The sequence below is a fragment of the Alternaria conjuncta genome (genome assembly GCF_024043145.1).
Source record: "Alternaria conjuncta strain BMP 0040 chromosome Unknown scaffold_12, whole genome shotgun sequence".
NCBI classification, from domain to species: Eukaryota; Fungi; Ascomycota; class Dothideomycetes; order Pleosporales; family Pleosporaceae; genus Alternaria; species Alternaria conjuncta.
In genome coordinates, this window is record NW_026250101.1 from 657,106 (window position 1) to 685,036 (window position 27,931).

Here is a 27,931-nt window from a genome sequence, read left to right on the forward strand (position 1 = left end):
CTCCGTCCAGCTCTGCGATGAGGTGTTTGCCCTCTAGCTCATGGACTTCATAGCTCTTCGTGACATCGCAGATACCAGCAGATGAAGGCCGCATGGACAGAAGAGAGTCGCCAATTCCGAGCAGTTTCGAGCACAATCTTCCAGCACCAGATTCCTTCAGAATGACCCGGTGGGAAGGTCTATCCAGCCTCTTCTTCGGCTTCGCATCTTGTATGCGGTGTTTCTTCCACTCGTGTTTACGAGTGGCGACTGTGCGTTTATACACCTGTTCACAGACGCGGCAAGCTGTCGATAAGCCAACCGCTAGCGGACTATGGAAACTACTGACATGCCGCTTCAAGTTGCCTTTTGCGTACCTGTGTTTGATCAAGTCAATATTTCCAATGTTTTCTAGGCGCATGGAGTACTTTGGACGAGTAAAATATGGAGGGGCGAAGCATACCTGCCACTAAAGACTTTGTTGCATTGGCTGCAATGCTCAACCGAACAATCGATGTTGATTGCTGTGCATACCTCGGGCCGTGCTCTACCTTCATTCTCTGTGTATCTCCTGGGATGGTTCCATTCGTTTTCCGTGGTTGGTGGAGAGGTGGCGAAGGGTGTAAACGGTTCTTGAAGAGATGCTTCGATGGGCGTATAAGGTTGCTCTGGACTCGCGTAGGTGAGTGTGGAAGGTTTTGCTGAAAATGTATCGGTGAATGTTGAAGGCTTCTCTGGAGCCTTCGGGGAACGCTGGATACGGATCGTCAAGCTGGACGTTTTCGTTTCGATGGCCAGCAACATCGATACAGTTGTTTGCTGTGCTGGATGCGATAAGATTGGAAAATCGTTTTCTAGTTTGTATGATACTGAGAGTTGAGTCTTTTCCTTACTGGGGATACGTGAGGGGTTCCAAAATAGTGGCGTTCTGCAGGTTTCAGCCTGATCGCTCAGATTTGCTTTTGTGTGTTGTGACTGGCCGCCCTGAATACACTGCCTCACCGGTGGGAAGGCTGTGCAAACCCACGAAGCTTCCTGTGTTTGTGAAGCCTTCCTCAACTTAGCTGAGGCTATGGAGCTCTGCGCATTATGCAACGCGCTTGGTATCAATCTAGCAAGCTTCCTTTCGCATCCAGGTACTGATGACAACCAGCGGTTGAAAGACCCGATACGTGAGATTGGCTATCTGAGCGATGTTGGGAAGAGAAAGGACGGATGTGTACTTTGTCGGCTGATATATGAGGTCTTCAGATTTGGATTGCCAAAGAGGGTGACTAGCATCGCCGATGCCAGCACCATCGCTATCTTTGCGAAATGGATCAACGCACTCGGATCGGAGAGGAGTAAACGCTTAAGAAGCCCGACTATCTATATCATGGTGTGGGCAGTATCATCCGATCTTCCGCCCAGCGGATATAAAATCCTCATTCGAGCTGCATCCGCTGCGCTTCCAAGTCAGCCACACTTCGGGTGTTTTACTCACCCTCCCACGTCATTTCTGGATTATACTCAACTGGTGAGGTGGTTACAGCACTGCGATACCCAGCATACATTGTGCAAGTCACCCTCGAGTGGAATTCCGACGCGATATTTCTATTTGGTCGACACACGTTCGCACTGCATCGTCGAACCTGTTGCGCCGTGCCGATATCTAGCCCTCAGTTACGTATGGGGCGGCGTCGACCAACTCAAATTGAAGGAAGACAATTTCGAGCGCCTCAAGACTGCGGGCGGAATTAATGTCGGCGACCTAAGTAAGACAGTTCGAGATGCGGTACTCTTGACTAACATGTTGGGCGAACGCTTCCTTTGGGTTGACTCTCTCTGCGTAATGCAAGACTCGGAAATGAAGAGACCAAGAACCCTGGCAGACATGGATCGCATATATGCTCAATCACTTCTGACGGTTGTTGCTGCATCGGGTTCGAACGCCAATGAGGGCCTTCCTGGTGTGTCAGCCGTCCGGAAGCGGAAGCAGTGGTATCAGAAGCTTTCACCGAATCTCATACTTTCAGCGCACGTCGATTTCAAGGATGTCATGGAAGATTCAGTTTACAATACGAGAGCTTGGACGTGAGTGGAGAGAACTTTCTTGTGCTGTAAGGTCCTCGCTAACGTTTGGCACGATTAGCTTCCAAGAGTATCAACTCACAGATCGCTTACTCATATTTGCCTCGAACGGCCTGTTATACTTCTCGTGCAACAGTTCAGTATACTCTGAAGACGTAATAGACGGGCCAGCTCTGGAGATGGAGCCCGCTACGTTCTATGGAGCTCGATCGATCAAGATACAGCCAAACCCAAGACAGCCATGGAGTACATATTGTCGAGCCGTGGCAGCATATACATCGAGAGTGCTATCTCATCAGGGTGATGCTCTTGATGCTTTCAGTGGGATCTTGCGGAGCCTTCACCGTGGACGTTGTGTGGAAGCAGTTCCAGTAGCCTTTCTTGATCTTGCAATGATGTGGCAGCCCTGCGAGCGCTTGAGAAGGCGTGAGGGCTTTCCAACCTGGTCATGGCTTGGCTGGATCGGTAAGGTCCGTTATGACGCCTGGACGATTGGAAGGGAAGAGATGTCCGAACTGCAAGCTCTCAGCGCCTGGGCCGTCGCACGAACCTGGATCGTATGGTACAGCTCAAAACGCGCTGACTGCCATCTACCTGCGAAACAGCTCGGTGATTCAGTGTGGTCGCATGATGTTCGTTCAGAAAGTGCGATGCAGAACCCGCGCTTCCCAACATCGCACGACACAACCCAGCCAACACCGGGAGTATTGCTCGAGCGCTTGAAGCAAATGCCGGAGACTGTGTCTGATAATTTTCGCTTTCTGCAGTTTTGGACAATTTCTATCCACTGTAGGATTAAGGTGGACCCGTCGGCAGTCCTTCGCTATAGCAGCCCCCACGCAGAGAACATGGGCAATGGTCTGCGCCGCTTCGAGGTGCTGGACAACAACGCGCAAATCTGTGGCTGGGTCATGTTGGATGAATCATGGATCGAGATAGTGGCCAAGCGCGATGCCGAAACGCATGAATTCATTTTGCTCTCCGAAGCTATGAGAGTCGACGAAAACGGGGCCATCACAGATGCAGCAACATCCGAGAGTTGCGCGGCTTTCAACGCCATGATGATTGTCTGGAGCGACGATATTGCGCAAAGAGTTGGAATTGGTCGTATCAGCGCGTACCTGGGCCGCAAAGGCGAATGGAAAGAGATACTCCTCGGTTGAATTGTAAACTGGTTTGTGTTGGCGGGGTGACGGAGACAAGCCCGATCTGGGTCTCCGCTTGCCATACAAGAAAACCGTTACCGATGCTTTGCACTCTGCCGCTGGTGATGGTCTTGAAATCGGCAATGGCGGCGAATGCGAGTCAGAGGTTAACTACTAAGTGGCTGCTTGATCTTGAGGGGTTTCTTTGCGCACCGAGCTTTCTTCTGTCGCTTTGGTCATCAATTTTCTCTTCGCTCCCGTATCCAAGTTACCTGTTTCTCCGGTCGATGGCGGCCGCTGTCTTGACTGAACGCCATGCGAAACGTCGCGCTCACTTTGTGTGTCATTTGGTTGCATATCTAACGATGTAACATTTCCGTATCCCAGTAGAACAAGATATATCACAACTTGCTCGGTCGATCACTCCATCCCGTGACTGCAGTATCCTGCCACGCCTTCGCATGTTCTAGATCGCCGAAAAGACTCAATAAGAGCGCCTTCATCTCATCCTTGACACTACGGGAGCTTAGTAAAGTCTCTCTCAACTATATCGACAGATCTTACAATTCACGGTACTTGAGCTCTCCGGGGTATAGAGCCGACGAGCAAAGATTGAACCTTCTATAAAGACGTCAGCTGAGCTCGACTGAACAAAGTATGTCACATCAGCGAGACTTACATGCAATACAAAGCATTCCTGTCTCGAAAGTCCTCCTTGGGCTCCGAAGCTGGGTAGTGCTTGAGGTATTCGGCTATATAAGCTCCACTGATCTTGTGGCGCTTGAGTCGCCAGGGAGCTAGCTCATCTAAGTATTCGTGGCTACGGTCAGTGGCCGTCAAACCGTAAATCGTGACGCTTACACTCGTGATGCGCGTATGACGAGCATGCATCGAAGATCACTGGCTCTTGCGTCTCTTTGCCAACTCCAGTATTGCCATCCCACAGATCGCCATGCACCAAGCATGCTGAAATACTCCTGCCTTCGGTCTCTAGAGGCCGCAACAATCGCAGTATCGCCTTTTCCACGATTAATGCGCGCAGCTGTACCATGTCTTTGTCATAGCCATGCTGTAATTCTTCGAGATCGATCATCCGCTGTATGCCACGTGTAAAGCTCTCTTCCCAAGTATCGTAAAAGGTAGTGTCTTGAGGAAGTCTGCCCCCGTATGTCGTGACGGGAAAGCCGAATCTTCCTGTTGGGGAAATCGCGGTTTTGTGCAGGCGGGCGATTTTGCTGGTGAAGTCGCTAATGCGTTGAAGCTCTGTACCTAATTCACTTCGAGGTTCTCCAGTGCTGCCGACTGAGGTGCACACCTCACCAGGTACTTCTCCAGTCATCTCGCGGAATGCGCATATGAAGAAGTAAGTGTTAGCATCTTTTGCGTAACCACCCCAGCCGATCGGCTGCGGGACGAGATCTGGCATGTTTTCGTAAAGGGCTGACATTGAAGTAAACTCCCCAAGCATCATACCCTTACCTACATCGCCACAGGAGACCTGGATGGCGGTTAGGCTTAGCAAGAATTACCATGCAATAGGTTACCGACCTTCAGAAAGTATGAGACTGCTTCGCCGATTGTGTTCAGTGTGTGGATTCGAGCAGTTTGATTCCAATTTGAGAAGCCATGAGGTGAGATTCTTTCGATCTTAGACCCAGTAGGAAGCACTGATACTCGTGTTAGCAACGCCAAAGAGTTCAAACGCCAAGTCAACTCACATGCTGCGACGCGGGGATCAACGTATGAGATCACCGTGCGGGGCACGATGGTCTTGATGCGCACGACCTCTGTATCAGCCATCACCCAAGCAACAATGCGCATGCAAAACCGGTGATAGCCAGCAGCAAAACGACGCGGAAACCGATAGTTCAAGTGTACAAGATGTGGCGAGTGCCAATACGGGAGTCATCGTTGGTGTAACATCCAACAGCGAACTTGACCCTTGCTTATCACAGTGCCACTTGAGTGCATGAGCCTAGCGATATGGCACTCTAACCGAACAAACCACCACTCTCCGTCCTTGAATCTTAGCAATAACGACAGCAAAAACACGCGTCGAGATGGGCGAACCGGATGCAGTATCAGCGCCACCGTTCACCATCTTCACTAGCCGTCAGCGCACTTACTTCACCTACCTCCTCGGCTACTTGACGCTCGCTTCATCTTTGACAGCTACGATCTACCTGCCGCTCATCGAAACCTTGAGCAGGCGGTACAATGCGTCCATATTCGAGATCGATCTGACCATAACGCTTTATCTCGTCTTCCAGGCAATCTCACCAGCTTTCTTTGGTCCATTGTCGGATACACTTGGTCGCCGCCCAGTCTTCTTGATGACCTTTGCGATATATCTCGCAGCAAGCCTGGGCCTGGTTTTCAATGAGAACAGCTACGTCGCACTACTAGTCCTTCGGTCCTTGCAGAGCATTGGAGGTTCGGCAGTGATGTCGCTGGCTTATGCGGTCGTCGCCGATATCTCTTTGCCTGCAGAGCGAGGCAGAATCCTCGGACCCATGCTTGCCGCTACGAACTTCGGACCATGTTTCGGACCTATCATCGGTGGCGGTATCGTCTTAGCTACGGGGCAAACGCAGTGGGCTTTCTGGACGCTCGTCATCTTTGGCGCATCTTCTTTGATGCTGATCGGATGGACTATGCCCGAAACCGGAAGAAAGATTGTTGGCAATGGAGAGGTTTGTCCTCGCGCCTTGTGGAAGACATGGTGGTCTGTCGTCAGGTCCAGCGGAAGACGAGAAAGACAGAACGACCACGAGTGCTCCAGTAACGTACACTCCGAGAAGAGTGGTAAAGGCGTTTGGAGCTTTCCAAATCCGTTCTCCTCGGTGCGTCTCATTTTCTACGCTGACACGTTCCTCATCCTCTGGTCAGCAGGCTCCCCATACGCTGTGTGGTACTGTATCCAGGCCTCTATACCACTGATCTACGGTCAACGATACGGTTACAACCCATTAGCCGTCAGTCTATGCTTCTTATCCGGAGGCGCAGGGGTCATCGTAGGCGGCTTCGTTGCTGGTCGTCTCATGGATTTCAACTACAAAGAGACGGCCGGATCACATGGTCTCCCAGTAGACCGTGTATCTGGGGACGATCTTCGAAATTTCCCCATTGAGGTCGCTCGTTCCCGTGGCTCGTATACGTTGCATGTGCTTTCCGTCGGCACTCTCATTGGCTATGGCTGGGCGATTGAGCGTGGTGCTCATGCCAGCATACCGCTTATCTTGCAATTCTTTGTTGGTGCTAGATGTACCATCGTATTGCAGCTGTACAGCGCTTTGATGGTAGACATCTTTCCTGACAAAGCCGGTACTGCGGCGGCCTCGAACAACATCGTCCGGTGTACCCTGTCGGCCGTCGCAGTCGCGATACTCCAGCCACTCAGAGATGCCATAGGAGACGGCTGGATATTCACCTCGATTGGGCTGGTCGATGGCGTACTCGGCATGTGTGCAGCTGCAGTGTTGAGGAAGTGGGGGTGGAATTGGAGGAGAGCAAGAATAGGCCGCGACTGATGTAATTTGGATGCAAATGGCATGGTGCCGTCATTTAGTATCATGCGGCCAGATGGGTGAGGCGGTTGGTGAGTCCGTGACGCGTCTGCACGTGCGCCATGACGCGCTAGAAGCTAGTAAACAAAGAAGGCCCGACTCGCCACGCAGCATCACCCCATGTGGAAGGCATCTTCGGGAACTGAACAGCAACACTTGATACACAGAGGTTGAAACCGCGCGGTACCGGCTTTTGAACACCTTGTTAGCCACTATATATGTACCCAGGTACCAGATCAACGTGTGAGGACCACGAGACGTCACTTAGACTCCCAAAAAGCGTTTATCAAATCAATACAAACTCCTGGGCTTCGTCTTCTTTCCAGTTCACTGCCCCTGTATTCCACGGATCCATCCAGTCTTCCAGATAGCAAGTGCTGACAACCTCATACGCGTTCTTCTTAGGCACGTGTCGAAGCGCTACTGGATGCGAGCAGCCATGCAGAACGCAGATGAAGTCGCCTTCTCGAAGCCCGCTTCCTGTCGCGAGACGTCCATCTTGTGTAATATATAATTGTCGGTTATGCATGACCGATCTGATGTATTCGGTTATGGTACGCTTTTCCATGTTGGGAAGCCGGAACACACACTCGCTTTTAGGCAGACATATGGGGTCTTTCAATCTGCTCATTGCAAACCACCAATATGTGGTCTGAAGTGAGCCGGCATATTCAACGCTATCCTCCGGCTCGTACGTGCAGGGTCCACAATGCCCTTCCGCAAGAAGCGCCGGTAGTATAGACTCAAGCACTGTTAAAGGTACGTCTGGATCGTAAAACCGAGAAGTCGTCCAGGCGTTTATTATTCGCGGCAGCAAATGAACATATGCTGTGTTGAGGTCTTCTTCCGACGTTGAGATTTCGTGTTCGACTTCTACGCCTACGGTAGCAACGACCCGACCATGTACCCACAGAGTACGCTCATCGCATTTCCCGTTCCATGAATACATTTTAGTTTGTGCGTTGGAGCTACATAGCGCATGTAACGGCAAGAAAGGGACGACGAGACGGTGTGCGGTAAAGTCGGGAACCCAAGATGGTGTAGTCTTCGTTGTCGACAATCGTGGTAGAGTCTCGAAGATATCCAAGCTTTTAGTACCCTCGATGATGGAGCGTGCGGTTGCGACCAGGGCGGCCTGCAAAGAAATCTCATAGGACGGCTTCAGACGAATTCGGTCATCTTGATTCATTCCAAAGAAACCATAGAGTTGATCATGGACGCTGGAAGTTTTTGCTTCAGCGCTCAACGTAGACAGCGTCTGGTATAATGGCATCGGAAGTTTTTTTGGTATATATATCTTGTTTCTCTCTGCCCACCGATCATGCATCTCTTTCAATACCCCATAACCGGACGGCGTGGACAGATTGTTTGTTTCCAACTTCCATGCAGTCTTGCACAGTTCCCAGAGGGCGGGGAGTACAACCGTTACGCGATTGAAAGGTGGGGCCATGGAGTCTTGTAGGATGAATGCCGACTTTCGTGGCAGAACAACTTCCTGAAATACCCAAGCTCGGGAGAACCACGGGCTCTTCAAGATGTCGCCGCACAAGCCTAAAAGGTCCTTTTGTTTACGCTTGCAATCGACAATATCTCTGATAGTATCGGCGGCGCGCTGTCTACCCCAAACGCTCAACAGGCTATCGTAGCTCGGGGGTGCATGGTCGAGATGAACTGAAAGTGCACTGTCCAACGATGAGCATTGGGCCGCGATGCCGGATTTCAGTCCTTGAACCAGTCCCAGCCACACTAGAACGCGTGAGCAGTTAGAATATATGCTGCCCATGATTGAGACTTGTTGCGCTCGCTCGGACAAATCGTCTTGATTGATGCATATTTGATCAACCCAAAGGTAGCCCGTGGAGCAGTTCATAGCGATGTACGGTAAGGCTTGGTTTAGGCTTTTTGTGATCCGAAGTAACGTGCCGTCCGACAATTCAAGCGCTTCTTTACGGCTAGGAGTACCCCAGACGTACGACAACGCCTCGTACTCTGGAGCATGCTTGGTATTGGTGTTCAACAGCGAAAAATGCCACTTTGTCGTACTGTCATGTACTCTCGTTGATACAATCTGTAAGAGCCGTATACTGTGCGCTGTCTCCAAGGATTCGTAACGGTAGGCTCCTTTCTCGGAGTGATGCGGGTGCTTCGGCATGGCTGTGTCTTCGTGATAAAACGCCAGCTTTGGGTCAGCCACAGTGATGTTACGAGAGGATTATGAGCAAATCGAGAAGAGACGAAAGTGATTGGCGATGGGAAGAGCTAATGTTCTCAAGGATACTATGCTTTCGGAAGCTTTCAGAACGACTGTGACGACCTTGTTGTGGCGAGGCGAGCAGCATTTGCCAAGGCCATGACAACCTTGTACCGCGGCATCGCTTCTGCGAGGTTGAGGTGGGGCAGTGTTCACTGGACGCGCGACTAGTAGATAGCTGCAAATATCACATGCTTTGACTCAGCGCTGCGTTTTTTGTACATTGCAACCATCAGAGGTGTAGCTCTGCGGTCAGTGAATCTACAGTGGGCATCTGCTCAGAGCTTGCTAGCCTTATGTGGATTATTGTGCTAGTGTCGTGTTCCAGTGGATGTGATTGAGCGTTTCGTGGATATTGAATTGCATTACAGGATTCGCTAGTCGTTGAATTATATGTACGTACAGGGTATCGCTTTTGATCGTAGAAAATTAAGATGCGGAACTCGGACTGCCACGAGCTGGCGAAAGAAAATTCGAAGAAAGCGCAATCCGATACTTGGGGATGCGGTCAGGAGTAGGAGTAGGAGTAGGAGTAGAGTTCTTCTTGACGCCATTCAGAGGTGGATCAGCGATCTCTGCCTTCGCACTGTCGGAGGTGACCTTCGTCGGTGTGCTCTCCGTCTCGATCGTCGAGTCTTTTCTGCGCTGTTGCGGTGTTGGGGTATCCGGCGTCAACGGCGGACTGTCTTTCGAGGCCTGCGGTGTAACGCGCTCGCCATTTGTGCCACCCTCTAGAACAAGATTCAGATTCGCTGGCGTGCTCGCTGTAGACGATGCAGCAACAAGGTCATCGGAAGAGCGTTTTGTCTGCGAGAAGTGTGGCGACGTGATAATGTGAGCGTGTGGGAAGCCAAAGCCTTCGAGCTTGGTTGCCATTGCTTGGTTGTATTCTTGCAAATTGTTCGTCTCGGTAGCCGTTGTAGAGGGGATGCTGAAATCGTCATGGGTCTCATGAATGGTAGTTATTCGCGAATTGCCGTTCGCGACGGCTTCTTGCGACATTGTTGGGCCCTTCCATTCGGGGTGGGGTATACGTCCGATGACATTCAACCTGCCTGTCCCTAGTTTCGCCCACTCCCAGATGCCTCGACGCGTCGGTGATCGTTGTGGTGGTTGCACTGGTCCTCCCTCGAGCTCCCTCAATGCTTGGTCTTCAAGCTGGCTATTCTGGTGTGGGTGAGACGCGTCGTCTGAGCTTCGGCGGCGCTCTTCTAGGACTGGGCGTGACCTCTGTATCTCCGTTCCACTGCTTTGAGCCCGCTCCAGGCGTCTTCTCTCCGGCGGCGTCACTCTGCGCAGCTTTTCCCTGTCCTTCTCCCTCTCGCGAATCGCGTCGAGATTGGGTGCTTGACTGGCGACTGCCATCTCCGTCGATGTGCCAACTGTCGAGCTCGCTGGACTTGTCAGGCGACGGCGGAGAGGACCGGCGCTTCCCTCTTGTGGGCGAGCTTGCAGGGGATGAGGCGGGCGAGGTGTCTTCGGGGGAGGAGGGCGGGGAGGGCGGCTGTGCTGGTCGGAGCTTATGTAGGGGACTGATTTGGCGGATGACAGGCCGGCTTTCTTCTTTGCTGGTTAATGGACGTTATTACGCGTTTTTGGCAGCAATGAGATGGCTGATAGGGTGCTGAGATTGGGCTTGGGAGAGGTCGGAGTCACACACCTTGCTTCCCTTTGCCCTTGCCCTTTGTATGGCAGTTCGGGCCAGCTTCGTGGTCATGGTAGTCGCACTCATGACCCTCATCTGTTGGATCGTCGAACAGCATGCCGCCAGTGCCTGACCTGATAGCTTTGACCAGATCGATGGCGAAGTCCGGGTTGTTCTCGAAGCACTCGCGATAGGTTTCGACGTCGCGCTCACTACCAGGATCCATAATCTGGCGGGCCGCAATACGCGTCATGAGCGTGCGGAAGGGCGACCCTGTCGGACTCTTGCGATAGATGTCATCAATCTCGTCAGCGTCAGGTACCAGCTCGGCCTCATTCAGGCCTTTTCGGTACTGATCCATCGCGACGTTCTTCAGTTGAAGCATGTCAAAGCGATCGCACAGCAGATAGAGTCTGTGGCAGCTCACAGCATACTCATACTTCTGGTTGGCGTCGACCATGTCAGAGACATCGTCGAGGCTGCCTTGGTACAGCCACTTTACCAGCAGCTCGAAACCAGCAGGGTTGTAATCGGGAAGATCGAGGCGATCTTTCCTAGTGTGACCGTCGGCATCGCCTAGGAGCTCGTTCTCGAGGGTTTCGGAGTGGTGGCATAGCAAATTGCGATGCAGCGACCAGTGGCGCTTGGACTCGCCTACGTAGACGTCGATCATAGGGCCGGAGAGAAGTCTATCGCGTTGTAGCTTAGCTTTGGCCCGCACATGGAGGCGATGAGAGTAGAGACGGTGGGTGAGAGCCGGGCGCACCGCGATGCATCGCGACGGCGCTTCGGGTCTTTGCGCCAGCGCCAATTGCGGTGCATCGGCAGGCGGCGCATTCTCCATGAAGTCATCCTCCTTTTCCAGCGATGTCTGCGATTGCGATGCACCCGCCTCGTCACCGTGGTCGAAGAAAGGATCGTCTACGTACTCAGCAAAAGTCGCGGCAGGCACGTCGCCAATGCTGCCAGAAGCCATGCGTGACCGTTTGGAACCCGGGATGGCAAAATCACGATGGTATTGTCGCAGAGTCTGCCACATGCAGCGCGGAGATAGCGCTCATGGATGCGCGATGGCTTATATGGGGGATAGTACGTGTCGCGATGCGGTGAGGGCTGTGAGGTGTCGTGGTGAGGTGTACCGTCCGTGTAGACGTGCTGGAGTGGAGACATCAAGGATGGCTGGGTGGCTCCTGCCCTGACGTCGTTGGCCCGCCCGGGGTAGCTTCCGCATTGCCTAGGCCCAGATCATCGCCCTCACTCCGGACCTGCATCCAACAACCATCAACCCGAGATCTGGAATCTGCTTCCTCAACACCGCATCACAATAATATCAAGTCTGTTTATTGCGCACGATGGCTGTGCGGAAGCTCATTCCGCGTACTCTCGACATCGCCGCGCTAAGCACATGTGACGTTACCTTTTTACCATAGCTTCCCATGCTAAAGCAGTGTCGTTAAACAGGGGATGCTCTCCTTGCCGAAGAACCGCTGTTTCCGGCGACGGCAAAGTTCTGCTAATCTGAGCCTGCAATTTGGCTTTTACATATCGGTAAACAATCCGGAGAGTACATATACAAATCGACTCATTGGACCCCTCGGCACAGATGCTACAGCCCCTCATCCTCTGCAAGACTGACCCGTGGTTCATCGCTCCACGTCCCAAACATCAACATTATATATTTCTAGCAATCTAGAGATATTTCATTTTTAACTCTACCTTCCGCCCCACCAACGTACACGTCAATCGCATCCTATCACACCATGCCACCCATGATCAGAGACAAAACATCGTTCGACGCGATCGTCGACCCTACCTCTTCTCAGAACACCCTTTCACTCAAACGAATCTGGAGGAAAGCAATGCCACGCGCAAATCCTTCGGCGAAGCGGTCGCCTGATGGGATTTCCAAAAAGCGAAAGCTTGCATTGTACTTGTTGCCGCGGCCTCCGATCAAGTATCTCGTCACCGACCTTGTCACAGACCCCAGGAACAGGATAGCGAAGTAACTTCAATGCTGTTAAGATCGGCTCGCGATCTTCGAAGGATCATCTGAGCCAATGAGAGACACACTGCACACGCCAAGAACAGCAGCCGAGACTGCTGCCTGTTCTCGTCTTCTCACATCACAACCATATGCGCTCTATTCCAACTCGACGGCATCCAACTCAATGGCCAATTCGCGGTCATTAGAACCCTCGTTCGGCTGGGAACCTTCTGATCATTTCCTTCTAGTACGTCGGATTGCACTCAACGCCTCTTAGTCAACACAGCGAGCACGAGCAAGCTCTATCGAATGCGACTGATCAAGAGCAAAAGGAGAAATGGGATCCAGAATCATCTCTACACCAAGACGAGCAAGAACGGAACCTTATCAAAGCCTGGATCCACCTCGGTGAGCGTGGCCGTTCGGTAGGGTCTACCTGTCCCACTTTGTTGGCACGTCCGAATTCTATTTACTAACGCACGTCTTGATCAGCTTTACCGCGAGCGATGCGACGACATACCTCTTCCTCAACACATTCCGTCAAATCTGTCAGTTTTCGAGAAGCGCCGTAAAGTGACAGATTCAGGCGAGTGGAATCGTGCTGCTGGTGCTATATGGATCCGAACATGGTATGGCAATGAAGCATCTCTGGGGCAAAGATCGGGCGAAGATATTGTCACTCGTGCAAGTGCCGACGAGGCATATCTACGACTTTGGCGGAAAGCCTTGCACCCTTATCAGTACCATTATCGATTCGATGCGGATATGTTTGGGCCTTTCGTCTTCGACGACAACGATGCCGCATATGGGGTGGTGGCACGGGACGCAGACGATGAAGTGGAGCTGATGGATGATATACCCTCCTTCATCTTAGGCGCCCTAATGCGATGTCCCGATGCGATGGAAGGAAGTAGTGAGCGTGAGATAATGGAGACGGACGATCACACAGAATTGCAACAAAGCTTACTCGTCGTGGTCGCAGACCGCGAGGCATGCGAAGAGGGATGGGTACTGCTGATTGCCCTAAATCATAGAGGCCAGGCGTTGCACATGCGTGTACGGTGCAAGTCATACCTGGTTTGGGAGCAGGTAAATCATTTCAGGGATGGAGGCGAGTCTTTGGATATCATGGAAGGCAAAGACAACATAGTGGACTATCTGGATGCCAATCGATCAGGTGATGGATGGGATGAGGACGAACCCCAGGATTAGCCAATACACACCGGAGCTTCGAGCTCGTCTTTTGGGCTTACTGGTCGCCTGATACTATGCACTCTTACTCTATATTGAGATGAAGAAGGAGCGCCCTTGATGAAACTGTGGATGGCAGACTCAGCGGCTGTGGGTCAGCAGAGCACGGAATGTGGACAGTGGGGATGTTGGTGACCGTGCTTTAGCTACGTCAGACTTGTTGCTCGTGGGGATGAAATACTACCCCACTGTTAAGCTGTCACCGGTGACTGTAGTCTAGTATGTTCGCTTTTACGTCCTCGATCAACCTGATCAATTTGACTCGATGCCCTTCTTCTAGCAGACGGTCTCAGGAAACTGGTGCCACCATACTCACGCCGCTTTCATACAAAGCTAAGGAAGCACTACTCACAGATTCTTCAAACATGACAGAAGTTGTTTGGATACCTAAGCCAACGGCACAGATAACGGGTCAAGCTATCGAAGTGGACGAAGCCGTCGTGGAGCGTGAGTCAGCCCTCGAACGCAAGCTAATGTGGCGTTCAGGCTAACCATTCAAAAGTTCTACCCCAGGGGTGCAAAGCCATCGTAGCAAAGCTACATGGCGCCAGTTTCTGGACGCAGACCGCGCGTATCGATGTCCAACTATCCGATGGCACTCCGCAAACATATTTTCTCAAAACCGCCAGTGGCGAACTGGGCATGAGCATGCTTCGAGGAGAGTATGAAGGTGTCAAAACATTGCACACATATACGCCTGGCATGTACTCTCGCATACCCGATATCAAAAAGAAGCTGACTTTGTACACCACTTAGAAGGCATACCTCGCCCCATCGATTGGGGAACATACAAATCAGACCCCAATAAGCACTTCTACCTCGCGGAGTTCATGGAGATGACCGCAGACCTCCCCAATATCCACGCATTCTCTGCCATGTTGGCTAAGCTACATCACGACAGCATGATAGACCCAAAAGCGCCTAAGGAATTCGGATACGAGGTCATGACACACGAAGGCAGTATGTACCAGGACATAACGTGGAGCAAAACATGGGAAGAGCTGTACAGCCGGCGCTTCCAGTCGTTCGTCGACCAAGAGTTAGTATCGCAGGGTCCTAGCGAAGAGGTTGAGGAGCTGGTGCTGGGACTCAGAGAGAAGGTCATTCCGCGACTGCTTCGACCTCTGGATACGCATGGTCGCAGACTGAGACCGGTTGCGCTTCACGGCGACATCTGGTGCGGTAATATAGGTACCAATACGGTTACTGGTGAGCCCGTTTACTTCGACCCCGCAGTCTTTTGGGGCCACAATGAGTGTAAGTGACAGCGTAAGAGAATACTTGGATCGAGGCTAATGTGGTGGTTACGATTGTAAAGATGACGTCGGTAGTATGGCCACTCCTCGTTACAAGCTCGGTCGAGAGTGGATGCAGGAGTATCACAAGTTCTTCCCTATATCAGCACCAGAGTGCGATTATGAAGACCGAAACGTTCTCTATGCGATGTAAGTGAGGTTTCTACCGTTCATCTTTTTACTGCTGACTCTGCGAAGAAGCGGACACTTGTGCGCTTCCGCGTTATATCCTGAGAAGAGCGACTTCCGCAAGATGTAAGTTGTCAGTCTACTAATACCGCATAGTCACTAACGTCTGTCAGGGCCGTTGTAGATATGCAGCGACTCCCCGACAAGTATCCAGATGGGTATCAAGGGGAGTGACCGATTTGTGTAGTTGTATCCATGTTTATCCTCCATATCGTCTAGTTCATCGTCAGTTCAACTTCGAGGAGCACGTATTTTCTTGCGTACTTAGTAATTCTCAACATTGCCATGAACGTTCTTTGTGGGAATTGGCAGAAGAAACACCATAGTACACTCCACTGAACAGAGACTGGTCATGGAGAACGGACGCCGAGTTTGAAGTCACATGATCCAAATCCCTGCCACATCCGAATCATCTCGCGAAAGTTCGTCGGCTTACCTGGGTACCTTCAAGAAAAAGCAGACCACTCTGCGATTTGCGCAAAGTATCTTTTTTTCCCGGATTTTGAGCACGACATCGCAAGATAAACACAAGCCTTTTCACAGAATTGATGATAACGAGCCAGCCTTGGAGATGTCGCTGCGCAACTCCCTCACCCCGAACGACTTTGCGCTCTGGCTGTCGGTTGAACGCCATCCGCAACAATCGCAACAATCGCAATCCCATTCTAGACAGTCAACAGCGATGTTGCGACGAAAATGCGCAAGACAATCGTCTGCGACACTGCAAAGTAACAGCCAGAGTACTGAAGCGGCGCTGACTGGCCGTTCGAATCAGGAGACCATACCGACGCCCGTTGCTAGACTTAGTAGGACAGAGGCCGTGGAGAGCGTACTCTCGCCAGGCAATGTTCTCGAAGCGCCATGCCGAAGGTTGAATAGCAACGATAATGTGACAGCGATGGCGTCGAAGGATCTACCTCGAGAGGTGCTCGCAGACAGCAAGTCCACCCGCAACCCAGAGACATCAACAAGCGACGTACTCCCGGACAGCGTGCCGACGACACTACCACCTACGATCGCCACATACTCCGCGAATTCTACCAACAAACTCTCTGCAACGGCCATCGCATTGCTCATGCTACCACTCTGTCTCTCCGTCTTCCTATCCGCCCTCGACCTCACGATCATCACACCCGCCATCCCCACCATAGTGCAACGCCTGCACTCTACCACAGGCTATGTCTGGATAGGCAGCGCATTCATCCTAGCTAGTACAGCTAGTACGCCAGTCTGGGGTTCATTAGCAGACATATGGGGTCGCAAGCCCATCCTCTTGATTGCGCTGACCATATTCCTCGGGGGAAGTCTACTCTGCGCTCTTGCGCCGTCCATGCATTCCCTTATTGCGGGCCGTGCATTGCAGGGCCTTGGGTCATCTGGAATGGGCACAACAGTCAACATCATCATTTGCGACACATTCTCCCTGCGCGATCGAGGGCTGTATCTTGCCATAACGTCCCTGGTGTGGGCGGTGGGCAGCGCTATCGGCCCAGTCATCGGAGGCAGCTTTACGACAAAGGCGAGCTGGCGATGGTGCTTTTGGATCAATTTGCCAATCGGAGCAGTGGTATTGGTCGTATTGGTCTTCTTCTTGAAGCTGCCCTCGCCGCACACGCCTGTCTTTGCGGGTCTGAAGGCTATCGATTGGGTAGGGAGTATCCTGATCGTTGGCGCCGCATTGATGATCTTGCTCGGACTGGACTTTGGTAGCGTCACGTTCCCCTGGTCTTCAGCAACAGTCGTATGCCTTATAGTCTTTGGACTCGTGACGACTGCCGTCTTCCTCGTGAATGAGTGGAAGTTCGCCAATAATCCCGTCATTCCACTGCGTCTTTTCACAAAGCGTTCGACAGTCGCTGCATACTTCGTGTGGGCTTGTAACTTCTACATCCTGGTTGGCCTTTCATATTACTTGCCTCTATACTCCCAATCCGTGTTAAGCGCCAACGCTCTTGTCTCTGGCGTTCATCTCATACCGCTCATTGTGGCATGCTCTTTGTCCGCCGCAGGCACAGGCGCGTATATCCAGACGACAGGAACATATCTTCCGATCACATACGTTGCACATATTTTGCTATGTCTTGGTACAGGTCTTCTCCTTAGCGTTCGGGTTGGAGAGAGCCTGACGAAGCTCATCATCTTCCAAGTCGTCACAGGCATCGGAGTGGGCATGAATATCGAACCGCCACTCATCGCTGCGCAAGCTGCAATGACCGTTGCGGATACGGCGGTCATACAAGCGACTATGACTTTCATGCGGTCGCTGGCAACGACTGTAGCGGTCGTTGTTGGGGGCGTGATCGTACGTGACGCCCATCTACAAATTGCATGTGAGACAGACACTGACTTCTTACACCCATATCTAGTTCCAGAATCGGATGGATGCTGCTAGCCATGGCCTTGCAGAGAAGATTGGTGGAGACCTGGCGAGCATGTTTGGTGGTGACCAGGCGTCAGCAAATGTTGAGGTGATCAAGACTTTGCCCAATGCTCAGCAATTGCTCGTAAAGGATGCATACTACCGCTCTTTGAGATCAGTCTGGCTTATGGTACGCAATCTTGCGTTTCTTCACTGACACATCAGCTGACAGCTGCAGTTCGTAGTGGCCGCAGGCCTGTCGTTCATTGCCAATTTCTTCCTCCGTGCGCATCATTTGAGCGATACGTCTAAGCCCGCAGTTCTCGGAATCGACAGAGCTAATGGATCGAGGCACGAGTCAACAGAGAATGGAGGTACACCTATGACAGAACTACACCGTAGGTCTGAGGGCGATAGGCATCCCTCTAGCGTGCAGTCTACTTGATCTGGCGTTACAAGACGATTTGACATCCGGTTGATGGAACAGCTTAGATGACAGTGCATTGACATTGAAGATAGGACCATCGTAACCCATCTAGTGCGCACTCCGCAGATATACCAGCCTACTGTTCAGAACAATCAAATTGGCAGGTTTGTCTGTTTATCGGCTCGTCCTATAACGTCAAAGCCGAGACGGCGAGATCGCCGACCTTGGTGGGGTTTGGAACTGTAATTGCATTGTGCAGTGTGATCGAAACTACACGTAAGACTCGAATGTCATCGGCATCGGGTCTTCCAACTCCTACTGCCACGCGTAGTGCTCGTTGTTCAGCCACAATGGCCTCTCGTCACTGACACCACCATCTGCATCGTACCAAAGAAGGCTAGCAATACTGTCGTTCTTCCGTTCTACAACCTCGAAATCAAGCCCACTTTGAGCAAGTATGTCTAGAACCAAGGGTGTAGGATCCCAGAGCTTGACGACATCGAGATTCCATTCTTTGGCTTCGGCCTGGGCTGCCTGCAAAACCGCCCGAAGGTATACTGCCTGCTGCTCGTACATGGCAGGCTCAGGCAGTTTCGCTGCATCGGAAGATAGCCTTGTCGCAGTCTCATCGACCTCAACCACTAGCCGAAGTATGTATAGCACGTTGCGTGACGTGCTTGCGTCAGGATGACTGTAGTATCGATGCGTCCAAAGTGCGCAGACTTGGCTGCCGGGCGGTCCAGCTATCGCTCCTTTCGCATTGGGTATCCGGTCAAAGAGGTGTTTCGTCGCAAACACCTCTTTGGATATATGCCAGAGCATATGGTCACGATCTGGGATGATCGTAAAACGAGTTTTCGCCTCTTGCGTGGGTATTGCCATGCGGGACCGAGCCAAGTATTCGTCCCGCTTGCACAAATCTCCTATCTCATCCTCGATAACTGGTCTAGCCGGCGAAGGCCACGCGATGGCGCAGGGCTGCAGCTCGATGTGCGAATTGGTGGAGTTTGGGAGCCAGCCTAGTTTCGCATAGAATTCTTTCCCAATGTCGGAATACAGCGTGCTTCCTACACATGGATATCCTTCTGCTTGCCACGTATGCAAAGTCCTCGCCAATTCACGCATCATGCGCGCCGCATACCCTCGGCCGCGGTACTCGCTCAGGGAGAAGACGCTGGCCACGCCATGCACAATGTTCTCGCTGATAGCGCCGCTCATATCGCTCGTGAGTGAGCGTTTGGAGAAACTCTCGCAAGAGCACAGTATCTGACGCTCGCCTGGAGCTTTATCCTGGTGAACCAAGATCCATGTTGTCATGCCTCCATCGCGGGCTAAAGGGACCGTGGCGAGCCATTGACCTTCTTTCAAGTATTGTGCGAGTGAAAGCGAGTCTTTCCACTCGATGGAGGTATTGATCGAGATCGTCGTGCACTCTTCTTCGGTAGGGTGCCGAAGGACGAGGTGGGGGCTATCGGAAGGCGGCAGTTCTTCTCTCGAGAGGTCGGTCATGGTAGTGGCTCGTTCGTGCGCGGTGTGAAATATGCAGTCAGGTAGCTTAGTATGGTATACTGGACATGCGCTTGCGATGTAGGCGGGATGCCTTGAGTGAAGGGGTTCCAGCTACGCCCATGTCCAAGGCCATACTTATGGCCGAGAGCGACAGACCCCGGGATGGCCGAATAATTGAATCGGCTCAGGTCAAGTGTTCCATCCCGAAGCAGCACCTAGTTTCGCAGCATGGAGCGTGACTGTAACATTGGGTGTGCGTATGGAGCTCGTCTTGAGAGCGAACCTCGGGGGGTGTTGAGACGCGTGATTGACGCGCTAAGCTACCACGTGATCATCGTCATCTCCCGGGTCTGACGCGTGTCTCCTGTCGCATGCCGCACAGGCATGCGCCGCACGAGGACACCCACGAGTGCGATCTTTCTTCAACGACACACTCCCTCCCTAAGCACCACACTATGCGATAACCATACGCATTACCTGCATACTTCTCAGACAGTATTGCTCTTGTTAAGACGCTATTGCCTAGCACCTTCGCATAGGAAGCACACATCGGCGCGCAAGACTGCGCAACGGCAACGTTCGCAGCAATAGAGGTCTTGGAACGACTGGACGCATTGGAAACAATTCCCGCACCATGCATGCTAACGTGTAGCATCTAGTTAACTATGTCGTTCTCTTCACTTGCCAGTCGGGCCCCCTTACACCTGCAACCTAAGCCGACGAGCGCAGTATACCACGTTCAAGCGCTCCTCACCGCGATATTACGCCGCCGGTTACCCCACACCAGCAACACAACCCAGCGCGAGCCAGTACACTATCCTAGACCCTTGTATCAGTCTACGAACCTCCGTCTTATCGAGCTCAGCCCTGCGCAATGCGGTCATATAGAGTTTAGCTGCCCAAACTTGTACATACGACCATAGGACAATGAGAATTAGGCTTCCCGTCCGCTCAGCCATATACAAGCATTGTACCGGCGGATTAGTAGTTAGGTGGGTGACCACTAGCGAATCCCCGCTGTTGTATGTTTTTGTTCTTTTTTGCTCTAGATGTAAAATAGTGACTCTCGAACTCTGAGCTCTCTTTTTGCTTGACGTTATATGCGGCAAGAGTAACTATGCATCGTCCGTCCTTTTTGCTTACATGAAAAGGGTTTCCGGTGTGGCTGCTGCGATAGCATGCACTGTGCTGACGACTAGCGTGGTCTGTCATTGGCTTTTGCCAGTCTATCACTGCCACCTTCCTAGTCTGCCTTGCTTGCTGCCTTGAACATTATGAAACCCCTCCTCGTGCCTCGTGTGGGCGCAGCATATTATCCAGCCAACGAAAGGCTTTAACGTATAGCACCTCAGCCTTCACATGACGTATCCCGAGAAGGCCGGAATGTGCCATGTAAGCTTCGAGTTCGTCAATGTCGAACCGTAGGGAGTACACCCACATCTCGGGCTCTTTAATCCAAGAATATTTTGTACCCCTCTACTATCGACCTTTACAATCTCGAATCTGTCTCTCGTTCAACAACAGCACAAACTGGCTTGCATTCGTGGATTCCGCCGCGCAACTATGATCCTTCCACCCTTCGCAACTAGCCTCAACGCCTCGTTGCTTCAGGATGGAGGTACTACAAATACCGGCACTTCTTGTGAGTTATTGGAGATCCAGACTAGAAGGCTTCGATCAACGACTGACGGCCATGAGCGTTCAGCCACAGCACCACTACAGAAGTTTCGTGGCAGAGTGCATGCTGGCCTATAATTGCATGCATGGTAACGGTCATGATCCAAAGCACTGGTCGCGTTCTTCGCGCGAACTTTGTGCTTAGTGCTGCTTTGCGAGCTTCACCTTTGATCTGCGCACTGGACACAGTGATGATGATTGCCGAATTCATCTGTCTCTTGCATGTCGGATGCTCCTTTACTACTGCAGCCAGGCATGTCTGGTACGGTCGGTTCGAACACGGAAGAGCCCAGTCTATATTCAATTTACCGCTCGCATCTATTCGAGAAGACGAGCAATCCAACTCAGTCTTCGATAACCAGGAAGTCATTGCGCCTGCGCACCTTGTTGCAGCTTCAGCGCCGACCTCGAACTCTCCCGAAAGCCTTGCAGTCTCTCAACCAGCGAATCACTCCACGGATGGCAACCTCCAAGAGGGGACCGAAACGCCGAACAGGATGAGCCACCAAAACACGACCGCACTTCCGATCGAATGGAGAGTCGCCGAGGTCTCTTCAAGGCTGATCACTCCTAGTCAGGGTCTTGAAATGGTCAACAGCAACTACCTCGCAGGATCATCAATCGATAACAACTGGAGACAAAGCATGTTCGCATTCACTATTGGAGCGGCCCCACAAGCTCTGAAAGTGTTCGCTATGCGTGGTACTCCCGTGACTCAGGTCGTGACATCAATATATGTTACAGCCTTTCTAGTGCCGGAGTTCTTTCGCCTAACAGCTGGAAGTGCTGGTGAATTCGATTTGAGGCCGATGCCTATCGTTGTCCGCACTAAAGAGCGTGTTGAACTGGTGGTAGGAGCCTTATGCGGCGTCGCATCGATGATTTCCTTCTGTTTACTGCACCTATGGCTAATATTTCTTGTGAATGATCATTACGATCATTTTGTGATACAAATTTTGCTCTTACTAGGGCCGACCTGGATTATGTGCCAGGTTCTCATTCGAGCATGGGTCTGGCTCTCAGGACGTCCAGTTCTTGTTCCGCCTATTGCATATGCCAGGCAACTATGGGCGACCCGTTTTGAAGTCATTCACAACAAAGTACTCCAGACTATAGTGGAGATCACTGCAGATGGGACTTATATACTACCACGATCCGCAATGGTCTGGGTTATTCTGGGCATCGTCTGGTGCATTATCATCCTTGGGTCGATATTCCTACCAGGATGGTCGTCATATTCTCAGCAAACGGTACCCACCCGTTGTGTGCGATCACTCTTAATTTTTATCTCTGCATTTGTAACGTTTCCCTTTATCTCTTTGCTATTCTATGATGTACTTTTCGTTGGTTTGTTATCGAAGACCCCAAGAAGATTGACGGGTATCAAGGGTTCAATGGGCGAATTTGTAGCTGGATACGTCACACTAAACAGTCTTTTCACTGTTTTCTACACATACAGTAATTTCTGGTTGTCAGAAGGAACAAACAAACCTGCATGGGCGGATTATCTCGGCTAGTGGGATCATTGTTAGAACAGTGCCATCAAACTTAGTCATTAGGTAGAGAACATCCAGTTGACCGCAGGCTTCTACCATGCTCTTGTATCTTGCTCAAAGGTGCTATGTCCCACATTTCATCCACTTTCATTTCTTCATAATGACTGCCCACTACTCTCCAACCAAACCACGCTCCTTGGCCTACCCACGCTCATCTCCCCAACGCCCACCGTACTACTCCTCACATCCGGCACAACCATAACACTCTCCCCATAACTCAAATAATCAATCTCGCAGTTCAAGATCTCCGCCTCCGTAGTACTTGACTTCCCCTTCTCCTCCTCCTTCAGCTTGATCTTCGCGCGAATGTCCACATTCGGCAACAGCGTATTCCCCGATTTGAGCGGAATGAGCATGATGGGCCATTCATGTTCATCGTCCTCCTTGGCAGTGAAGTGCGCACGTCGTTGACCGGCGACTAGCCAGACGTCTGGGTTCGCGTCGATGGTGTAGACGAAGTCTATGGGCTCACTAACTTCGGCGAGATTGGCGGCGGAGAGAAGGCTTGATGGCGAGGCCCAGCGGCGGGTATGCGAGATGCGAAGGGTGGTCATGATAGGTTGGCCGACGGTTGCGATTGTGGACTGAGAAGAAACCGAAGGCGAGTTCAGAGATAGGGATGCGGTGTGGAGGATGTGGGTCTGAGGGATTGAGACTGTGATGACCATCCGGCGGGGTGGGTTTGGCGATGGCGGAGCGGTCGGTTGCTGTATTGTATCGGCAGTATCGTCTTCGGTGAGCAGGATGGTTCGGTGTTTCTAGCAAGATGTTAGTATACACATTTCGCTCGGAGAAGACTAGTACTGACTTCATGCCACTTCTGCAGCCAGGTCTGCGTGTCATCACGGACGACAAGCGGTAAGCTCTCCAAACAGTCTGCCCACCCAACCTCCTCGAAAGCACCCAGGTCGAGCCTCTGCAGTAACGCGATCTTCTCGTATTGCGGTGGCAGTATGTGTTGCTCCAATTGACTAGCAAAATGGTCGGTAAGCAAACGAGCCAGTCGATGAACTGGACTATCTTCCACAGCCTCAGCAAACATCACCCGCACTCGTTCAAGAACGTCTTCATTCAAGCACCTGTACTCGACAGCCAATGATAAACTGCCGGTGGTAGAAATTCGACTTTGTCGCTTCTTGGCAGCGTCCATCGTTTTCTTGGTGACTTTGTATGTCACGGCGACAGGCTGCTTCGGGAAAACATTGACAACCTCTTTCGGACGCCTTGGCGCATGGACGTCGAACTCTTCTGATCCTTCTAGTGCGACATCTAGAAGCTTCAGCGGCACATGGTTGGCCGTCTTGATGTTGAATTTCGAGAACAGTGATTTGCTCTTGAAGTGGTCGTGAACGTTGACGTCTAGAGGCAGTTCAACTGGAATGACGAAGGTCGAGGTATACTGGAACTGTCCCTTGGCGGTGAAATAGTCGACGTCGATCTTGACAGTAAGGTCTTGCAATATTGTCTCCATATCGTAAGGCACCTTCAACGTCGCTGTAGTTTCGGCTGGCATGGCACCAATAGCAATGACTCCCGGCGTTGGCTTACTCTCATCGATCTTAATCTCTCCGGAAGCGACGCTTGCATTTGCGGTTCGCAGTCGCAAACCTGCAGAGGCAGACTTTAGCCGGACTTCTGCGCGCGTAATCTCATTCCAGCCAGCTGAGCACTCGACCTCTATATGCCGCGGCTTGTCGATATGGATGAAGTGCGAGAGATAGATCCGGGCTTGGAGGGATTCGCTACGGGGGAAGCATAGTATCCGAGCTTTCTTCGCGGCTTTGAGAGAATGCGCAGAGACCGAAGTGATGATGCCAAGTGGAGTTGTCGCCTCTGCTTTCTGAAAAGGTTCGTGTACGAAGACGATACGCTTTGCTTCGAGGACAACCCTGTCAACCATGTACGGTCCAATCGTATTCACGTTGCAGCCGATCCACATGCGATTCAAGCCCTTCTTCAACTGTATAGCCCCCGTCTCTTCGAGCCATATGTCCTTGGCTTGGTTCGAAACTGCGCTGACCAAGCGGATCTTGGCTGCGCGTAACTCAATCTCGTCTTCGAGATGGTGTCTGAATTGAAGGCGTAACTGAAACCCATCTTTATCATCGTAGTGTCGAACGTATGGCTCTACCGAGATGTCGCCGAAGTATTTCGGCATTTGGACCGTGACATCGTAGGGTAGATGTTGCGAATAGCTGATGAGTTCATGGAATACGTCAGTAGTGTCAACTTTGTCGTCGTTCAGCCAGACACCAGGCATGTCACCTGCGTCGGTTGTACTGGCTCTTTTTGAGGCACTCTTGAACGCCATTCGACTCGCCGCAGACTTGGCTAAGAGATCAAGTACCGTCCGTACATATTCATCTTTTCGGTTGAGTTTCTTGAGGCAGCGTGCGTGCATCTTGAGCATGGTTGTCTCGACCGTGTTCCACCTGCTCTCCGCAAAGTAAGATGCCATACGTCCAAAGTACATGGCGGCTGCCGCGAAGTCACCGAGTTCACTATAGTGATGTCAGTATTGGGTCTGATGTAATCTGAGAAGTGGCAAACATACAACCTGAGGGCAGCCAGATCCCCGAGCACGCTTTCTGCGGACTTGGTCTGGCCTGCGGCCATATAGTGCTTGACGATGAGATCACTCAAAGCCTGTGAAAGTTAGCAGCTTCATGCCGGGTTATATCATGTCTTCTGACCTCATAGAATTGTCGGAATTGCTTGATGGATGTCATCGCAGTGACCAGCGCTGCGGCAGATATACCGAGACGTGACTTTGAAGCTTCCCCTTCCGTTTCAGTACGAGACAGGTTCTGCTTCGATGCATCCTCCTCTTCTTCCTCGTCTTCTAGATCAACCTCAGTGAGTTCTTCTTTAGCACTCAGAGATGCTAATATAGCATTCCAGCCAATATTCCAGCCCATGCTCTTGCCTGCATGTTCGAGCAAACGTCGCTGAATTGCGAGCAACTGCGCTCTGGTACCAGCCAGCTCTTGCAATCCGTTCTTCGCAGAAGGGATTGTGCTCTGTTGGCCAGGTAGTGGTCGATCGTGATACTGGCCGTTCTCAAATACGACTTGTGCATTGGCTGCAGGTTGTGAGTATGGCATGTCTGATACTGGTCGCCCATGATTCAGAGATGTCGATCTGGATGGATGGATCATAGACTTCTGTTCTGAGACTTTCATCTTTTGCTCTTTGTTGCGGCCACCAAACGAAAGACTCTTACCGGAAGAGCCTGCCGATAGATTTCCAGAGGACTTCGTAAATGGAAGAGATCCTGTAGATGTTTCACGCAAGACTTGTTCCAGCGCAGCGAAAGTCCACGAACGAACGATGTTCTCGACGAGATGATCAGGAAATATGGTATCGTGAGCTTTCGCACTGCAGCGATGGATTAGTGCTGTGGCTTGATTGTGTGTAGATGGACTTACCCGTGAATTAGATCATCTCGCAAGAGCCGCCCAGCAAAGGTGATGAAGTTCAGTGCACGCGAGCAGAGTTCAGCGAGAGAAAACAGATCCTCTGAGTCGTTCCCTTGGCCGCCCGACTTCATACCGATAGCGCTGTCATCAGCCGAGCGCTGTATCACGCCGGCATTCGGTCGAGGTTGTAGCTTGGCTGCGAGGTCGGAACGTGCTGAGACTGAGTTTCCAAGCCTCAAGAGCAAGAACATCTGGCGAGCGAAGATGTAGAGCCTGAAGTCGAAGATCGAAATGTTGTTTGCAAGAATGAGACCGCGATAGTCTTTCTTCAAAGCGTTGATCGGCCTATCATCGTGTATGGATGGTCCTGATCCATCATTACCATCCTGCTGTGCGATCTCTGCTGCTGTCTGATATATGTCGTCTGAATAGCTAAGCAAAACGCTTCCTTGCGCGTCTTCGCTCGACTGATCACGTATGACGCTATCTAGGCCGATGGAAAGCTCGTCATAGCCAAGCAGCGCATCTTCAACAAGACCTACGCTTTCGAAGCCTCTTGCCAACCCTTCCTTCAAGATGAAGAATGTGTTGAAGTTCCAACCAGGAAACGAGCGCTGAGCGTCGTTCTTGCGAATATCTTCTTCATACTGGCTCACCCGGAGGTCAAACGAAAGAAGGATCAGTACCTTGAACTTAGCGATAACATCAGCCCAAGCACGCTCTTGTTCTTGGGGGCTCTCGGTAATAGCAGGGGTGGCGGCAGGTGCAGCAGCTGGAAGCATGTGCTGTGGAACTCTCTCTTTTGGCACTCGTATTTGAGCTACCCGGTCCGGTGCCGATTTTGATGAGACATTGAAGTCGGCGCGAAGCTTTTCCAGCAAGGTAGTCGTCCCGCGCGTCCATCTAGATGCTGCTCCAGACTTCTCCTTCTCACCGGTTGTAGTATTAGAGGATCCACGAGGCTGGCTTGCTGCCGGCGTCTCGGGCACTACGACATGTAGAATCAACCATTCGTACGCATCATGGTTTTCCTGCGTGTTCGCCGTACTGCTTTGAGAAGGTGGGGTGTGTTCCTTCACCCACTCGCGGACCTGCTTACGGGCAGTCGCCTTGTAAGTCTCTGAATCATCGCACCTCAAAAGGTAGACCTTCAAATAAGGTGTTTGGCGCAATCCTGGGATCTGATGCCGTCTCTCTTTCTCTTTGTTAACCGGCCTGAAGATCTCATCCGTGTTCCTATTGGGCGTACCTTGGCCAGGTGCTGAAGTCGACGAAGCCGCACTTGCAGCCTGTGCTGATTCTTTACTGGGCACGAGATCAACATGTAAGGAGTCGATAGATCTCAGTGGCCGTGTAGGAGCTTTCCAGTGCAAGTTACGAAGAGGCAATCGCGCAGCCAAGTCTTCCTGTATCAATGAAAAGACTCCAGAAGGGTCATGGTACTCGACTGTGAAGTATGAGTATAGGGATGTTGAAGTTGCAGGGGTACATACCCGTCACTTTAGAGCTCGAGAGCCCGTCCATCACCGTAGGTTCGGCTAGAGTTTGCCTAGAACCATCCTCTGTGGCACCCAGGGCTGGCGCACCATTTCCAGCCACACTCATGAAA

General features: G+C 51.7%; 8 protein-coding genes across 8 annotated transcripts; 4 read left to right on the plus strand and 4 right to left on the minus strand.

Moving 5' to 3' along the window:
- Positions 1 to 2,497: 2,497 nt before the first annotated feature.
- Positions 2,498 to 3,212, plus strand: J4E85_008170 (uncharacterized protein; the record flags this gene model as incomplete). Its single annotated transcript, XM_051472397.1, has 2 exons — positions 2,498 to 2,514; positions 2,843 to 3,212. 2 exons carry the CDS (start codon positions 2,498 to 2,500, stop codon positions 3,210 to 3,212), a joined length of 387 nt encoding a protein of 128 aa, XP_051323862.1.
- A 383-nt stretch (positions 3,213 to 3,595) lies between these two features.
- J4E85_008171 (uncharacterized protein) lies at positions 3,596 to 4,620 on the minus strand (the record flags this gene model as incomplete). The annotated part of the gene is made up of 4 exons (XM_051472398.1): positions 3,596 to 3,710; positions 3,759 to 3,815; positions 3,874 to 4,000; positions 4,056 to 4,620. The coding sequence occupies 4 exons, from the start codon at positions 4,618 to 4,620 to the stop codon at positions 3,596 to 3,598; spliced, it is 864 nt and encodes a 287-aa protein (XP_051323863.1).
- A 634-nt stretch (positions 4,621 to 5,254) lies between these two features.
- J4E85_008172 (uncharacterized protein) lies at positions 5,255 to 6,724 on the plus strand (the record flags this gene model as incomplete). Its single annotated transcript, XM_051472399.1, has 1 exon — positions 5,255 to 6,724. One exon carries the CDS (start codon positions 5,255 to 5,257, stop codon positions 6,722 to 6,724), a length of 1,470 nt encoding a protein of 489 aa, XP_051323864.1.
- A 2,716-nt stretch (positions 6,725 to 9,440) lies between these two features.
- On the minus strand, positions 9,441 to 11,632 carry J4E85_008173 (uncharacterized protein; the record flags this gene model as incomplete). Its single annotated transcript, XM_051472400.1, has 2 exons — positions 9,441 to 10,579; positions 10,672 to 11,632. The coding sequence occupies 2 exons, from the start codon at positions 11,630 to 11,632 to the stop codon at positions 9,441 to 9,443; spliced, it is 2,100 nt and encodes a 699-aa protein (XP_051323865.1).
- Positions 11,633 to 14,256: 2,624 nt separating this feature from the next.
- Positions 14,257 to 15,549, plus strand: J4E85_008174 (uncharacterized protein; the record flags this gene model as incomplete). Its single annotated transcript, XM_051472401.1, has 5 exons — positions 14,257 to 14,338; positions 14,394 to 14,441; positions 14,648 to 15,148; positions 15,210 to 15,336; positions 15,489 to 15,549. 5 exons carry the CDS (start codon positions 14,257 to 14,259, stop codon positions 15,547 to 15,549), a joined length of 819 nt encoding a protein of 272 aa, XP_051323866.1.
- Positions 15,550 to 16,273: 724 nt separating this feature from the next.
- Positions 16,274 to 18,179, plus strand: J4E85_008175 (uncharacterized protein; the record flags this gene model as incomplete). The annotated part of the gene is made up of 3 exons (XM_051472402.1): positions 16,274 to 17,677; positions 17,742 to 17,924; positions 17,973 to 18,179. 3 exons carry the CDS (start codon positions 16,274 to 16,276, stop codon positions 18,177 to 18,179), a joined length of 1,794 nt encoding a protein of 597 aa, XP_051323867.1.
- Positions 18,180 to 18,476: 297 nt separating this feature from the next.
- J4E85_008176 (uncharacterized protein) lies at positions 18,477 to 19,670 on the minus strand (the record flags this gene model as incomplete). Its single annotated transcript, XM_051472403.1, has 1 exon — positions 18,477 to 19,670. The coding sequence occupies one exon, from the start codon at positions 19,668 to 19,670 to the stop codon at positions 18,477 to 18,479; it is 1,194 nt and encodes a 397-aa protein (XP_051323868.1).
- Positions 19,671 to 22,998: 3,328 nt separating this feature from the next.
- On the minus strand, positions 22,999 to 27,927 carry J4E85_008177 (uncharacterized protein; the record flags this gene model as incomplete). The annotated part of the gene is made up of 6 exons (XM_051472404.1): positions 22,999 to 23,661; positions 23,712 to 25,404; positions 25,458 to 25,549; positions 25,597 to 26,281; positions 26,332 to 27,769; positions 27,816 to 27,927. 6 exons carry the CDS (start codon positions 27,925 to 27,927, stop codon positions 22,999 to 23,001), a joined length of 4,683 nt encoding a protein of 1,560 aa, XP_051323869.1.
- Positions 27,928 to 27,931: the final 4 nt, after the last annotated feature.